Source organism: Oncorhynchus clarkii, chromosome 10 (assembly GCF_045791955.1).
Source record: "Oncorhynchus clarkii lewisi isolate Uvic-CL-2024 chromosome 10, UVic_Ocla_1.0, whole genome shotgun sequence".
NCBI classification, from domain to species: domain Eukaryota; kingdom Metazoa; phylum Chordata; class Actinopteri; order Salmoniformes; family Salmonidae; genus Oncorhynchus; species Oncorhynchus clarkii.
Window position 1 is genome coordinate 9,410,119 of NC_092156.1, and position 17,607 is coordinate 9,427,725.

The 17,607-nt window shown below is 40.3% G+C and overlaps 1 protein-coding gene across 2 annotated transcripts; it reads right to left on the minus strand.

Moving 5' to 3' along the window:
* Positions 1 to 2,936: 2,936 nt before the first annotated feature.
* LOC139417989 (GrpE-like 2, mitochondrial) lies at positions 2,937 to 17,219 on the minus strand. Of its 2 annotated transcripts, XR_011635264.1 has the most exons (5): positions 17,077 to 17,219; positions 10,352 to 10,511; positions 7,724 to 7,805; positions 7,015 to 7,613; positions 4,196 to 5,853 (listed from the first exon to the last, which is right to left on the minus strand). XR_011635264.1 is itself a non-coding variant. In XM_071167039.1 (4 exons), the coding sequence occupies exons 1-4, from the start codon at positions 17,157 to 17,159 to the stop codon at positions 7,288 to 7,290; spliced, it is 651 nt and encodes a 216-aa protein (XP_071023140.1). In that variant the 5' UTR covers positions 17,160 to 17,219; the 3' UTR covers positions 2,937 to 7,287. The 2 variants fall into 2 exon arrangements, 1 of the variants encoding a protein (XP_071023140.1); XM_071167039.1 differs by having other exon boundaries at positions 2,937 to 7,613.
* Positions 17,220 to 17,607: the final 388 nt, after the last annotated feature.

Sequence of the window (17,607 nt, forward strand, 5' to 3'; positions counted from 1 at the left end):
ATATACTGAGGTACTCTGGAATAATGTGATATACTGGGGTACTCTGGAATAATGTGATATACTGGGGTACTCCGGAATAATGTGATATACTGGGGTACTCTGGAATAATGTGATATACTGGGGTACTCTGGAATAATGTGATATACTGGGGTACTCTGGAATAATGTGATATACTGGGGTACTCTGGAATAATGTGATATACTGGGGTACTCTGGAATAATGTGATATACTGGGGTACTCCGGAATAATGTGATATACTGGGGTACTCCGGAATAATGTGATATACTGGGGTACTCTGGAATAATGTGATATACTGGGGTACTCTGGAATAATGTGATATACTGGGGTACTCTGGAATAATGTGATATACTGGGGTACTCTGGAATAATGTGATATACTGAGGGTACTCTCCGGAATAATGTGATATACTGAGGTACTCTGGAATAATGTGATATACTGGGGTACTCCCGAATAATGTGATATACTGGGGTACTCCGGAATAATGTGATATACTGGGGTACTCTGGAATAATGTGATATACTGGGGTACTCTGGAATAATGTGATATACTGGGGTACTCTGGAATAATGTGATATACTGGGGTACTCTGGAATAATGTGATATACTGGGGTACTCTGGAATAATGTGATATACTGGGGTACTCTGGAATAATGTGATATACTGGGGTACTCCGGAATAATGTGATATACTGAGGTACTCTGGAATAATGTGATATACTGGGGTACTCCGGAATAATGTGATATACTGGGGTACTCCGGAATAATGTGATATACTGGGGTACTCTGGAATAATGTGATATACTGGGGTACTCTGGAATAATGTGATATACTGGGGTACTCTGGAATAATGTGATATACTGGGGTACTCTGGAATAATGTGATATACTGGGGTACTCCGGAAGCCAAGAAGCAGTTAGATAGTAACATAACGTCAAAACCACACAGAGGTTGACAGAGGTTGCATCTGAATTATCTTTCAGTGAATCGATCTTAAATAATTGATCAATGATTAAACTATAATAGACCTCAGATAGTATGTAGAACACCTTTTATTTCTATAAATAAAGTTTAAAAGGATAAGAGAAATGCCACTCTGCCCACTGCTGTCAGACTGCACAACAAAACTCTGGTTCTTAAATGTTTCCCCCCAAAAATATGTTTTTAACTATTTTAAGGTTTTAGTTTCTATCCTGAAAAAATGTCCTGTAATGTTTAAAGTTTTTTGTATTCTATTTATGCCATTTATTATGTTTTTTTTGTGCAATTTTTTTAATGATGTAACTTCTGCATTTCTTCAGTTTATCTGTGAGTAAGAACTAATAAACTCAAAGATCCTTGATAAAAGTAATATTAAATAATAAGAGTACCCCTTTCAGGGCACTCAAGGACATCTTACATTAACAGTAGGCCTACAGTGCCCTTGAGAAACTATTCACACCCCTTGACTTTTTCCACACTGTGTTGTATTACAGCCTGAATTTAAAATTTATTAAATAGAGATTTTGTTCCACTGATCTACACACAATACCCCACAAAGTCAAAGCGGAATTTTGTTTTTAGAAATGTTTACAAATCAATAAAAAAAAGCTGAAATGTCTTGAGTCAACAATTATTCATCCCCTTTGTTATGGCCTAAATACATTTTTTATTTTACCTTTATTTAACAAGGCAAGAACAAATCAAATTCAGTTAAGAACAAATTCTTATTTTCAATGACGGCCTAGGAACAGTGAGTTAACTGCCTGTTCAGGGCAGTTCAGGGATTTGAACTTGCAACCTTTCGGTTACTAGTCCAACGCTCTAACCACTAGGCTACCCTGCCGCCCAGGAGTAAAAATGTACTTAACTCATAATAAGCAGTGCTGTAAAGTTCTTAAGTGCTTGAAAGTACTACTTAAGTAGTTTTTTTGGGCCATGTGTACTTTACCATTCATATTTTTCGACAACTTCTGCTCCCTACATTTTCCCTGACACCCCAAAATACTCGTTACATTTTGAATGCTAAGCAGGACAGGAAAACGGTCCAATTCATATACTTATCAAGAGAACATCCCTGGTCATCCCTACTGCCTCTGATCTGATGGACTCACTAAACACAAATGCTTATTTTGTAAATGATGTCTGAGTGTTGGGAGTGTTCGCCTGGCTATCCGTAAATTTTAAAAAAAGAAAACAGCGCTGTCTGGTTTGCTTAATATAAGGAATTGTAAATGATTTATACTTTTACCTTTGATACTTAAGTATATTTAAAACCATTAAAAACATTTTTTTAAATGATTTTACTGGGTGACTTTCACTTGAGTCAAATTCTATTTTGTATCTTTGCTTTTACTCAACTATGACAAATTGGATACTTTTTCCACCACTGGACTCACTCTGTGGACTCACTCTGTGGGTCTCACTCTGTGGGTCTCACTCTGTGGGTCTCACTCTGTGGGTCTCACTCTGTGGGTCTCACTCTGTGGGTCTCACTCTGTGGGTCTCACTCTGTGGGTCTCACTCTGTGGGTCTCACTCTGTGGGACTCACTCTGTGGACTCACTCTGTGGACTCACTCTGTGGACTCACTCTGTGGACTCACTCTTCACTCTGTGGGACTCACTCTGTGGGTCATCATCTTTATGATTACCTCATCTCTGTACCACACACATCCAATGATCTGTAAGGTCCCTCAGTCGAGTAGTGAATTTCAACCACAGAATTTAACCACAAAGACCATGGCGGTTTTCCAATGCCTCGCAAAGGGCACCTATTGGTAGATGGTTAAAATGAAGAAAAAAAAGCAGACATTGAATATGGTTTTTGAGCATGGTGAAGTTATTAATTATGCTTGGATGGTGTATCAATACACCCAGTCACTACAAAGTGACTAAGGAGGAAGGAAACCGCTCAAGGGATTTGACCATGAGGACAACAGTGATTTTAAAACAGTTAGAGTTTAATGGCTGTGATAGGAGAAAACTGAGTATGGATCAACAACATTGTAGTTACTCCACAATACTAAACTAAATGTCAGAGCGAAAAGAATGAAGCCTCTACAGAATACACATTTTCCAAAACATGCATCCTGTTTGCAATAAGGTACTAAAGTAAAATTGGCAAAGAAATTAACTTTTTGTCCTGAATACAACGCATTCTGTTTGGGGCAAATCCAACACAGAGTACCACTCGTCATATTTTCAAGCATGGTGGTGGCTGCATCATGTTATGGGGATGCTCATCATCGGCAAGGACTAAGGAGTTTTTTTTCTACGGAATAGAGCTATGCACAGGCAAAATCCTAGAGGAAAAACTGGTTCAGTCTGCTTTCAACAGGGAGATAAATTCACCTTTCAGCAGGACAATAACCTAAAACACAAGACCAAATCTACACTGGAGTTGCTTACCAAGATGAGATTGAAATTTCCTGAGTGGCCTAGTTACAGTTTTGACCTAAAATCGTCTTGAAGAACTACGGCAAAAGACTTTAAAATGGCTGTCTAGCAATGATCAACAACCAGCTTGACAGAGCTTGAAAAAGAATAACGAGCAAATGTTGTACAATCCAGGCGTGCAACGCTTAGAGACTTACTCCAAAAGAAACACAACTCTAACCTCTGCCAAAGGTGATTCTTAACACCGCAGATTTCAGGTCTTGCTGAGCACAAACTTGAACAACATTCTGTGGAACTTCCGGCGAGCATTTAAAATAAATAAATGCACATCTACATGTGACCGCTCGTGCTATAAACACAGCAGTTCAACGTGAATGGCTATTTGCATATAGGCCTACTGCAGCTCTGATTGGTTATGGCTCACTGGTCTGTGTAGAGTAGGTGGATGAGTCATGCCTGTCAATGCAATAGAATCCTACTCCAATGCTGCTCTGCCTACAAGTAAAATCTTTCGCAGTTAGTTTTGCATACTAAGTCTTGCATAGTTCATTTTCTTTCAGTATGTTACATTGAAAGTGGCTAATATTGCGTTGACTCGAACACAATTCCAACAGTAGAGGGAAATGTTGACAGTGTTAAGTAAAGAAGTAGAAAACTCTAGAAAGTTAAGTGGAGTTCAATCTTGTGCGTCTCTGCTCGGGCTGATATTTCCTCTCCATTAGAGGGAGCATTGCTCAGCGGCTTGAATACTTTTCTGAATCAAGATATAGTACATTTTTTATAAAAAATAAAAAATCTTGCACTTTGACATTAAATAAAATTCATTTTAATCCTAAATTTGCAACAAAATGTTGAAAAAGTCAAGGGCTGTGTATACATCCGGGAAAGCACGGTACATCAAATGAAGTGTAGTACATAAGATCATAAGATCATGAGATCATGAGATCATAAGATCATGAGATCATAAGATCATGAGATCATTAGATCATGAGATCATGCGCATCAATCCAAGTACAATATAAATTGAAAGGACAGATAAACATTTTTAAAAAGTGGAGAGAGGGGTTGGGTAGACGATATGAACCCGCCTAACTGAAACCATTTCATTGTTGCATCATAAAAATATACACAGTGCTCTTTGGGTAATGCTAAACAAAACACAATGTTCAAATAAATACATAAATCGCAACATTTTCAAAGTAAAAGTTGCGACCTTCATATAAAAGATACAGGTAAACGGCACATTCTACGCAACCATCCCAACCTGTAAGATCACAGATTCTCTCGAACATCAAGATCTTCATTCTTACTTGCTCACGTACCCGAAACAAGCACACTTGTGGAGGGCAGGATGAACAATGCAACTTCTCCAAATGTACACAACTTCCACATGACGAAGTAAACTAAAGGTTTTCATCAACCAGGTCTTATGAGGTATAACAATATCCTTGAGTATCTACACATATGTGTGAATGTCAGTAAATAGCTAAACACATTCATATAACTAATAATAACAATAATAGATTTGCTTTATATAGCTAGTGTTTCTAATACAGAATCTCCAAGTCTCTTGACATTTTTGTAATGTTTAAATCAGGCAGCTGGCAGTTCATTGGAGATGGTCTTCCACAGATAACTATGCCGTTCAATAAAGGAGTAGCTTGAGCGGAGGTGGCGTCAATGGTACAGCCAGGGAGGGAGAAACATCAGACAGGCCAGGAGCTTTTCATCAGGCTCTTCTGTCTTTGAAGTTCACAGCTATGGCTCTGTATAGGCTGGGACATCCACCACGAAAGTGTAACCCCCACCTGGGTCATCCTTTGGCAGCGATAAGAGCCTGAGAGACCACCACACCTCGGCAGTTATCCTATAAGGCAAGCCTCTGTCATCCCCTAACAGCATAGTCCCCGTCCTTCCAGAAACAGGGGATCAAACATCCGGTACATCATTCAAATTTAGAATTACCAGCTAGCTAGCCAAGCTAAGTAAAGACTTGCCATCGTCAGTCCTACGAAAAAAATATTGTAGCTCATCAGGTTATCAAATGCCCGAAAAATAAAAATGTAATTAAACACAAGAAAATCTCATAAAAATAACAAAGATAGGCACAGTCTCAAAGTTAAAGTACTTCTAGAACAACGTGACAGTGACCCTATTTTCAGATCAAGTCAAAATTAAAGAAAATACAGGAAAAATTATAATACACAAATTACTACAAATAAATACAGTACCAGTCAAAAGTTTGGACACAACCACTCATTCAAGGGTTTTTCTTATTTTTTTTTTACTATTTTCTACATTGTAGAATAATAGTGAAGACATCAAAAATATGAAATAACACATATGGAAACATGTAGTAACCAAAAAAAAGTGTTAAACAAATCAAAATATATTTTATATTTGAGATACTTAAAAGCAGCCACCCTTTGCCTTGATGACAGCTTTGCACACTCTTGGCATTCTCTCAACCAGCTTCATAAGGTAGTCACCTGGAATTCATTTCAAATAACAGGTGTGCCTTGTTGAAAGTTATTTTGTGGAATTTCTTTCCTTCTTAATGCGTTTGAGCCAATCAGCTGTGTTGTGACAAAAGATAGCCCTATTTGGTAGAATAAGTCAATATTACGGCAAGAACAGCTCAAATAAGCAAAGAGAAATGATAGGCCACCATTACTTTAAGAAATGAAGGTCAGTTAATCCGGAACATTTCACAAACGTTGAAAGTTTCTTCAAGTGCAGTCACAAAAACCATCAAGCGCTATGATGAAACTGGCTCTCATGAGGACCGCCACAGGAAAGGCTGACCTAGAGTTACCTCTGCTGCAGAGGATATGTTTCTTAGAGTTACCAGCCTCAGAAATAGCTTCACAGAGTTCAAGTAATTGTCACATCTAAACATCAACTGTTCAGAGAAGACTGAGTGAATTAGGCCTTCACGGTTGAATTGCTGCAAAGAAAGCACTACTAAAAGGACACCAATAAGAAGAGACTTGCATAGGCCAAGAAACACAAGCAATTAGACCGGTGGAAATCTGTCCTTTGGTCTGATGAGTCCAAATTTGAGATTTTTGGTTCCAACCACCGTGTCTTTGTGAGACGCAGAGTAGGTGAACAGATGATCTCTGCATGCGTGGTTCCCACCATGAAGCATGGAGGAGGAGGTGTGATGTGTGGGGGTGCTTTGCTGGTGACACCATTTATTTAGAATTCAAGGCACACTTAACCAGCATGGCTACCACAGCATTCTGCAGCATCCCATCTGGTTTGCGCATAGAGGGACCATAATTTGTTTTTCAACAGGACAATGACCCAATACACCTTCAGGCTGTATAAGGGCTATTTGACTAAGGAGAGTGATGGAGTGCTGCATCAGATGACCTGGCCTCCCCAATCTCAACCCAATTGAGATGGTTTTGGATGTGTTGGACCACAGAGTGAAGGAAAAGCAGCCAACAAGTGCTCAGCATATGTGGGAACTCCTTCAAGCATGTTGGGAAAGCATTCTAGAGCTCTTTGAGAGAATGCCAAGAGTGTGCAAAGCTGTCAAAGAAAAAGGGTGTCTACTTTGAAGAATCTCAAATATAAAATATATTTCAATTTGTTTAACACTTTTTTTGGTTACTACATGATTCCATATGTGTTATTTCATAGTTTTGATGTCTTCACTATTATTCTACAATTTTGAAAATAGTACAAATGAAAACAGTGGAATGAGTAGGTGTGTCCAAACTTGTTACATGTACTGTGTGTACACAATTAATCTAGACAAAGTGACAACATTGAAACAACCCACATGAAAAACATTTACGTAACTGAAAGGATTGATGCACATCTGGATCTGTCAGGTGCAGACGACCGTGAAGTACTACAGAGAGGTCAGAGACTAGCACAAGCCTTAGTCCTGCTCCTGTGTCATCACAGCAATGCCCACCTGGGCATGTCGGATGGTGCGTCCATGGAGCTTGTACCCATCATGCTTCACCACAGCAACGGTGCCAGGCTCCCATCCCTCAGCAGGAGTGTGGCACACTATCTCGTGCTGGTAAGGGTCGTATTTAGCCCCAACAGGGCTCATCTTCATAAGGCCGTGCTTTGTAAAGACCCCCTGCAGTCTGTCTTTGATCTGGGCAAGTCTCTGGTCCTCCTCCGCCTGCAGGTTTCCTGTCGTCTGCTTCAACAGGTCAGCTACCTCCACCAGGTCACGGCAGAAACTCTGGATCCCTGTAGGAGTGGAGCGGTAGGGAAGAGGGATTACAACTGGACAAAGCAGAAGGACCATACTCGGTATGGGTCTGAGATGTCAGGGTAGGAGAAAAAAAACAACATCTCACCAAACAGCTTGGCGTCTTGAACAAACTTCTGAGTTCTTCTTCGAACGTTGTCAGAATCAGCCATGACTCTTTTGTATCTTTCCTAGAATACAATACAGCTTCCGTGAAAAAAAATATATATAAATATTTATATATACACAGATTCTGATGTTGACGCACTAAACAACATCTCAAACTCATTCCACAGAGGGCTGAGTGTCTGCGAATTTTTGCTCTTCCCTCGTGCTTGATTGATGAAATAAAGTCACTAATTAATAAGGAACTCTCCTCACCTGGTTGTCTAGGTCTTCATTGAAAGGAAAACCCCAAAACCTGCAGACTCTAAGCCAGGGATCTTCAACTAGATTCAGCCGAGGGACACCAGTTGGGGGAACCCTGCACTAGGCCCTCCATGGAATGAGTTAGACACCCCTGAACCATTCACACCAACTATGGTGCGTTTTCCCCTCCACTTTCCTCCTAAATTCGCATTAACGTCACCAACACTGCTGCGGTCATTCTCTGAGGCAATATGTTGTTCAAAGAGCGAGAGGACGCAGTAATGAGAGAAAAATCATACATCATTGGAAAAACAATATGATAAGGCCGACATTAGCGTTTCATCTTATAGGATGAATCATGAAAGGTGCTTGGCCACGTTTCAGTCAGTCCACCCCATTTATTACGTGAGAAAATGCAAAAACCCGGCACCTGTCGTCAATTCCACGCAAAAAAATGCTGACCATCATGACGCTTGCTGCTTAAGGTTCTCTTTCCATCTGATTAAAGAAATGCAGTCCAGACAGACTAGGCCTTGTTATAGGAAACTTTATGAAAGGACATAGAGAATTAGCAAACTCATACCCACCTAAAAGAACCTGTCAATCAAAGCCGCCTGCAGTGCATCTCACTCAGACATTAGCCAATTACATTTCTCCTTTTCCAAAAATGGATTAAAAACCTTATGCTACAGAAAGTATTTGAAGCTATCAAAAAACAAGTCTACATTATAGTATAATGCTAAATAAATGTAGCCTATCATATAAACTGACAAGCAGAGTTAAGGGGGAGGTATAGAGACAGCTGTGATACAGGCTATATGAAGATGAAATTGCCAACCATTACAAAATAGAAAAGCATGCAACCTGTCCATAGCCCAACAATCAGCCGTTGATCCACAGCCCAACGATCAGCCGTTGATCCACAGCCCAACGGTCAGCCGTTGATCCACAGCCCAACGGTCAGCCGTTGATCCACAGCCCAACGATCAGCCGTTGATCCACAGCCCAACGATCAGCCGTTGATCCACAGCCCAACGATCAGCCGTTGATCCACAGCCCAACGATCAGCCGTTGATCCACAGCCCAACGATCAGCCGTTGATCCACAGCCCAACGATCAGCCGTTGAACCACAGCCCAACGATCAGCCGTTGAACCATGTTTGTGAAGCAATGGGTGGTTATGTTGACACTACATTTTTAATTAGAGTAGAGTGCTTTATCTAAATCTGTGCAACCACTTATTGATAAGGGTCAAATCTGGCAGATATTTACTCGGCCTATAGCACAGATTCACTTTAGCAGACCATGCAATACACACACACACACACACACACATATATATATACAGTTGAAGTCGGAAGTTTACATACACCTTAGCCAAATACATTTAAACCCAGTTTTTCACAATTCCTGACATTTAATTATAGTAAAAATGACATCTTAGGTCATTTAGAATCACCACTTTATTTTAAGAACGTAAAATGTCAGAATAATAGTGGAGAGAATGATTTATTTCAGCCTTTATTTCTTTCATCACATTCTCAGTGGGTCAGAAGTTTACATACACACAATTAGTATTTGGTAGCATTGCCTTTAAATTGTTTAACTTGGGTCAAACATTTCAGGTAGCCTTCCACAAGCTTCCCACAATAAGTTGGGTGAATTTTGGCCCATTCCTCCTGACAGCTGGTGTAACGGAGTCAGGTTTGTCGGCCTCCTTGCTCACACACGCTTTTTCAGTTCAGTCCACACATTTTCTATAGGATTGAGGTCAGGGCTTTGTGATGGCCACTCCAATACCTTGACTTTGTTGTCCTTAAGCCATTTTGCCACAACATTGAAAGTGTGCTTGGGGTCATTGTCCATTTGGAAGACCTAACGAGTTTTAATGACTCCAACCTACGTGCATGTAAACTTCCGACTTCAACTGTAGTTTGAAACTTATTTCAAGCAATTTTTTAAAACTATATATAGGCTACCAGGCATAGAAGCATAGATCGATCCCCTTACTTGCTAGCATTGGCAATGAACTGGCGGGGAAGTTTGAATGGCGAGAACGCCGTGATCCCATTGGCTAAACTTGACACATTGCAAATGTAAAAAATTGGCAGAGAGAAATGTATTATTTTATTCACACAAAGAATCCACAGACCTGTAAGTGTCAGTGCGCATTCTTTTGGTCAACAGCTTATTTTCGAATGCGAAAAGACGCAAAAATTCTACCTGTATAAATAATTGACAGATTGAGGCAGGACGATATTTTGCAATTGAACGACACCATAAACAAGACATGCTCATATAAATATTTTTACAGACTAAGAAAGAACGGACTTTGTGAGAAAGGGCCTCTCACCATTGAGGCTCTTACCGTGAGCTCCCTGACCTGCTCCTCCAGCTTGCTGGCTCTCATCTCCAGCAGTCTCACATTGGTCCCCGCATGGCTGGAGTCATCTGTGGTGTCATCACCATGGCAATCATCACCTGTTCCCCACTGCTTTGCTGCTGTGCTGTAGAGGCCAATCACGGCGCTGGAATGCAAAATATGTAAGAGAAGACATTTTCAGAATATCGGCCTCGATAGATTGTTTTACTTCGTGCCGTAATATTATTAGTAGCAATCAGGGCAAACCCGTAAAAACCCTTAATGTATGTTCCACCAAGTACATCATGTGAAGGAATTAGCTGTTCAAACAATTTCCTGCTGAACAACATTTGACTCCTTAAAATCCTACTTAATGTGGCTGAGCGCCAACATCCCACTTCTGTGGGATTTATAACAGAGCTCAGGCTATAACCACTAACTAACTCAGGATCCCTTAATTCTTATTTCTTTGAGAGGAATGACAGTAAAATATTTTGACAGAGAGTGGGTGTAAACATAGACGTGTAAACTAGAGCAGTACCAATAAGTGCTTCATGCTTATCTAACACACTCTTATTCTAGTTCAAATAAACAGTTTAAAACAATAGATTCTAGATACAGGGATTGCCGTCTATGCAGTGCTATGAGAGGTGCTATGAGAGCTGCTATGAGAGCTGCTATGAGAGGCATGATGCTTCAACTCCATTGACTGGGAGACTGGAATTCAATCAACCCCACCACAGCAAAGTTTACAGTCTCTAGTTTACAAAGTATTGGCCTGGGCAAGGCAAAGTAATTATCAGCTAGCTAGTTAGATAGCTAAAATCAGTGGTAGCTAGCTAGTTAATGATAACAAGCTATCTAGTACTTAAACCAGTATCTGGGCAGAGGAGGAGACGATGAACATGACGAGTCTCGTGTCTAGCTCAGTTAGCTACCATTAATTTTGACAGACAGCACTTGCAAGCATTATGTCATAATATGTTTTGTTACTCACCAAATATGGAGTTTCGCTGAGCAACTATAGTAATTTAGTGCGGTCACACCCAGTATGTACTAATTGGTACTATACAGACAACTGGTAACTGACAAAAAACAAGGTCGAATTATGATGTCACTGATCTTAAAATCAGAAAGTCGGTGCCTTAGAAAGATGCCCGAGTTTCTGACTTGGAATTCCGAGTTGGATGGACGGTCAAAGTGATTTTCCCCCAGTCTTTTCTGAGTTACCAGCTGTCTTGAACACACCGAAGTTGGAGATTTCCGAGCTGTTTTAAAGCAGCAATAATATCAGCGGAAAAAAATCTGACATAATTGTAACACTGTAAATTGAGAAAACCAGACAGGAATTGTAACAGTTTCTTGTTGTATTTGTCACAATTTAGTCCTAATCAACTCAAAGTTCTGTCAAAGTCACCACACAATTTGTTGATGTTTAAAAATAAATAGTTTAAATGTAAGCCTAAAATATTATCAGGTTATTAGCCTACAGCTTAGTGAAAATTACATTCGTTTTGGCTTACCTTTGACTGAAAGATGTCAGCCAGCTTGTTGGCCCTTTCCTCAACCCTTGCACCTGACTACGAGGGAGATTTCGGGAAGGTTGTGGTTGTTTTTACTTGATGATAACCCACTTATTGTGGTGACACAGGGAACATATCTGATTCAATATTTTTGCACTGGTTTCCTCACGTATAAAAGGGGTGTCTAATACTTTAGCAGACCATATATACAGTGCCTTGCGAAAGTATTCGGACCCCCTTGAACTTTGCGACCTTTTGCCACATTTCAGGCTTCAAACATAAAGATATAAAACTGTATTTTTTTGTGAAGAATCAACAACAAGTGGGACACAATCATGAAGTGGAACGACATTTATTGGATATTTCAAACTTTTTTAACAAATCAAAAACTGAAAAATTGGGCGTGCAAAATTATTCAGCCCCTTTACTTTCAGTGCAGCAAACTCTCTCCAGAAGTTCAGTGAGGATCTCTGAATGATCCAATGTTGACCTAAATAACTAATGATGATAAATACAATCCACCTGTGTGTAATCAAGTCTCCGTATAAATGCACCTGCACTGTGATAGTCTCAGAGGTCCGTTAAAAGCGCAGAGAGCATCATGAAGAACAAGGAACACACCAGGCAGGTCCGAGATACTGCTGTGAAGAAGTTTAAAGCCGGATTTGGATACAAAAAGATTTCCCAAGCTTTAAACATCCCAAGGAGCACTGTGCAAGCGATAATGTTGAAATGGAAGGAGTATCAGACCACTGCAAATCTACCAAGACCTGGCCGTCCCTCTAAACTTTCAGCTCATACAAGGAGAAGACTGATCAGAGATGCAGCCAAGAGGCCCATGATCACTCTGGGTGAACTGCAGAGATCTACAGCTGAGGTGGGATACTCTGTCCATAGGACAACAATCAGTCGTATATTGCACAAATCTGGCCTTGGAAGAGTGGCAAGAAGAAAGCCATTTCTTAAAGATATCCATAAAAAGTGTCATCTAAAGTTTGCCACAAGCCACCTGGGAGACACACCAAACATGTGGAAGAAGGTGCTCTGGTCAGATGAAACCAAAATTGAACTTTTTGGCAACAATGCAAAACGTTATGTTTGGCGTAAAAGCAACACAGCTCATCACCCTGAACACACCATCCCCACTGTCAAACATGGTGGTGGCAGCATCATGGTTTGGGCCTGCTTTTCTTCAGCAGGGACAGGGAAGATGGTTAAAAATGATGGGAAGATGGATGGAGCCAAATACAGGACCATTCTGGAAGAAAACCTGATGGAGTCTGCAAAAGACCTGAGACTGGGACGGAGATTTGTCTTTCAACAAGACAATGATCCAAAACATAAAGCAAAATCTACAATGTAATGGTTCAAAAATAAACATATCCAGGTGTTAGAATGGCCAAGTCAAAGTCCAGACCTGAATCCAATCGAGAATCTGTGGAAAGAACTGAAAACTGCTGTTCACAAATGCTCTCCATCCAACCTCACTGAGCTCGAGCTGTTTTGCAAGGAGGAATGGGAAAAAATTTCAGTCTCTCGATGTGCAAAACTGATAGAGACATACCCCAAGCGACTTACAGCTGTAATCGCAGCAAAAGGTGGCGCTACAAAGTATTAACTTAAGGGGGCTGAATAATTTTGCACGCCCAATTTTTCAGTTTTTGATTTGTTAAAAAAGTTTGAAATATCCAATAAATGTCGTTCCACTTCATGATTGTGTCCCACTTGTTGTTGATTCTTCACAAAAAAATACAGTTTTATATCTTTATGTTTGAAGCCTGAAATGTGTCAAAAGGTCGCAAAGTTCAAGGGGGCCGAATACTTTCGCAAGGCACTGTACATCTGGCCCTTCCTTGGACACCAAACCTCCAAACAAGCATCAATGCCATAAAACACTCCTTCCGTGGCCTCCAACTGCTCTTAAACGCTAGTAAAACTAAATGCATGCTTTTCAACCGATCCGCCTTCCCGCCTGCCTAGCATCACTACTCTGGACGGTTCTGACTTAGAATATGTGTACAACTACAAATACCTGACCTGTAAACTCTCCTTCCAGGCTCATATTAAACATCTCCAATCCAAAATTAAATCTAGAATCGGACTCCTTCACTCACGCTGCCAAACAAACCTTCGTAAATCTGACTATCCTACAGATCCTCGACTTTGGCGATGTCATTTACAAAATAACCTCCAACACTACTCAGCAAACTGGATGCAGTCTATCACAGTGCCATCCATTTTGTCACCAAAGCCCCATATACCACCCACCACTGCGACCTGTATGCTCTCGTCGGCTGGCCCTCACTACATATTGGTTGCCAGACCCACTGGCTCCAGGTCATCTATAAGTCTCTGCTAGGTAAAGCTCCACCTTATCTCAGCACACTGGTCATCATAACAACACCCACCCGTAGCACGTGCTCTAGCAGGTATATATCTCACTGGTCATCCCCAAAGCCAACACCTCCTTTGGCTGCCTTTCCTTCCAACTTCTCTGCTGCCAATGACTGGAACGAATTTCAAAAATCGCTGAAGTTGGAGACACATCTCCCTCACTAATTTTAAACATCAGCTATCTGAGCTGCTAACCGATCGCTGCAGCTGTACACAGCCCATCTGTAAATAGCCCATCCAATCTACCCAACTCATCCCCCTAATGTTTTAATTTACTTTTTTGCACACCAGTATTTCTACATGCACATCATCTGCACATCTATCACTCCAGTGTTAATTTGCTAAATTGTAATTACTTCGCTACTATGGCCTATTTATTGCCTTATACCTCCTCACACCATTTGCACACAATGTATATAGACTTTTTTTCCTATTGTGTTATTGACTGTACGTTTGTTTATTCCATGTGTTGTTTGTGCACTGCTTTGCTTTATCTTGGCCAGTTGTAAATGAAAACTTGTTCTCAATTGGCCTAGCTGGCTAAATAAAGGTGAAATAAAATAAAAAACAAATATGTGATTTGTTAGACAACACGGGGGACTTTCTGCCATTTGAGTTCATTGGTAAATTTCAGGGTAATATTACTCAGAGAGAATATATGAAGGTTTACAAAGCAATTCCACTTCCTATACTTGGACTTATTAAGAACACTTTATTATGAGGTGGTTCCCACTTTCCAAGTTCACAAACGAATGACTTGAACCTTTTGGACAGAAGAAAAATTCAACAATAAATGGATGCAATTGGCAATTAATGAAGTCATTTTGGTGATAATAATTAAATATATTGCTATGGAAGTGACCAACCCATGCTATGGTCAAAAGCAACTATCTTTACCCTTAAATTGTCCAGTTATCCCAAAAGTTAAAGAAATTAATTTTAAAATAATATCTCCTCCGTTTATGATTTCTTGCACAAAAAAGTTCAATTTTGACAAAATGCCTTGTGTTTTTTGTTCCTCTGCCTCAGAATCTATAGAGCATTTTTCATGCTGGCATCCTAGTAAACTATGGATTGAAATTAATGAATGGTTGTGTATAAAATCTCAAAATGTACCTATGTTTACATTTGATGATGTTGAAAGGCATTATGCTTATCCTTGTAATTCCTTGTCCTTGTAAATCATTATTATTTTCTTAAACAGTATTATTCTCTGGTGTTTATTTCATTTTTCATTGTATTTACATGAATGTCCCTGTATTGATGTGTAATAATGGTATTATTGTTGGAGAAAAAAATATATAAATCTATCTAGTTAGCGACAGCTAGCTAGCACGCGGCGTCACCAACGACTGCTGTGTACCGGAGTCCTCCTTAGGACTAGCTGGCTAAGCTAGCAAACAGTGTCCTCCGCTCCCGCCTACCGAACATCTTCCCTCAATGTCGCTAACAGAACTGCAGGAAAACATTGCCCCACAGGCGGAGGACACTACCAGTGTGTACTAGCTACTGTTGTCGCCCCCGCCTCTTCTTCTGTGGGGTTTATCGGCTGTTGGCATCCAACGTTATGGTCTACAGTACTGTACGGAAGCGCCCCTGCCTCCCGCCCATGTACTGGAGTCATGGCTTACAAATGTACCAATAGAAGTATAAAGTTTGTTTCCTGCAGATGTAGGCTGGACAATAGAACGAGTCAAAATTCACCCAATGGCAAAAGAACATTGGCTAAGATGGAACACTAGCGCGAGCCCATAACAAATGAATGGAATCGAACGTTCTGTGTTGACTGGAGTGACGCTTAAAATTTAATTTAGCCTGAACGGCACCAAAAGAATATATCCCTGTTCTTAGGACAAAACTGAAAAATAACAATTTGTGAATAAAGTAAACATCCGCACCTCGATGGTACCAAGTGTGCTTATGTCTGCATAACGAGGACGTAGGGGGGAAAAATGGCAACCTTTGACTATTTCTGGTCTAGCGATGATGACAGCAGAGTACGCTGTCCAACCTTGTGTAATTAGAAAGAGGAGGTTATCTTGATTAAAATGGTGTCCGACTTGAAAAAGAAAATCATAATATACACATTGCGAGATATTTGGCAAAATATACCAGCATGCCTCTCCATATACATATTGCGAGATATTTGGCAAAAATAGAGAGCCATACCTGTATTTCCCTAAAGGAAACAACGGGATGACAGAGTTCCATGAGTAATTTTGTGTTGTTTACATTTTAACTACCAACGTGGGCAGGTCTCATTGCCAACAATAGCAAAGCAGGCATTGTGACGTAGTACAAATAGGCTGGAATAGAACGTTCGGAAGTGTTCAATAGAACGAACAGGAGCAGGCTGAAAAATGCCCTAAAATAAGGCATGTTTTCGTGATTACTTCAAAACTACGGCAAGCAGCTGGGATATGTGATAATATTACGAAACTGGTCTAATCGGCTGATGAAATGAACTAGTTTTCATCAGGGAAAAAAAAAGCATTGTTAAAAATGTCATGTGTCCAGCCTAGGATCGCCCCGAATTGCGGGCTGCAATAATCTGTAGACACAAATCCGCTACATCTCCATTTGTCTGATCACCACACCAAACGAGTAGTTTGGGAAAACGGACCCCTTCCCCCTCCTTTTGTATATTCAAGGTCAGAATACGTGCTTAACTAGGGTCTGCATTCCCCCCTAGCTAACGTTAGCAAACGCAAAGCTAACTAGCTAACGCTGGCTAGTTTGTTGAAAGTGTTGTCTTTACTTTAACGTTTACATTTTAAATGGCTAGAGGAGGTGCTATATGTTGCTAATACTCACCTGCAATCATTCGACAAGAGGAGTTGTAATCTGCCGACGCAGTTCAGATTTTTTCGAGCCGAGAAAAAACAGCGTATAGCCATATTTTTTAGATTCCGTTAAAATTCACTGCAGCGGAAGTTTAGGCCAGCCAACTGGTCACTAGTTACCACAGCCACAAAATCACAAACCCCGCCTATTTCTAAAATTTATTCATTTATATGTTAAATATAAATTGATAAACACTGATAACTTTAAATGGAGACCAAAACATTCGTTTTCATACATTTTTACGATATTTTGGCTGTGCAATCTGGAGGAAACCCAGCCGTTCAAGTCTTCTTCCTCTTCTGTTAGGTTTTATGGCGGAGTGCAAACCCGAGGGTGCATTACCGCCACCTGCTGGATTGGGGCATGGTGGCGACTAGGTTCTTACTGTTTATATTCTAGTTAGGAAAAGTATTAACGCTTTGAGGATGTCTTCTTCAGACTGTAGGACATATAGGCTCTGGAGCGCTCCAGCATTTTCCCCTTTACTGGTTAAATCTTGAG

Excerpts from the sequence above, each read along its gene's own strand:
- LOC139417989 (XM_071167039.1), bottom strand. The coding sequence starts at position 17,159 with ATGGCTATACGCTGTTTTTTCTCGGCTCGAAAAAATCTGAACTGCGTC. Across the intron at positions 7,806-10,351 it reads AGCAGGTCAGGGAGCTCACG|GAAAGATACAAAAGAGTCAT; the intron begins GTAAGAGCCTCA and ends ATTGTATTCTAG. Across the intron at positions 7,614-7,723 it reads TCAAGACGCCAAGCTGTTTG|GGATCCAGAGTTTCTGCCGT; the intron begins GTGAGATGTTGT and ends CCACTCCTACAG.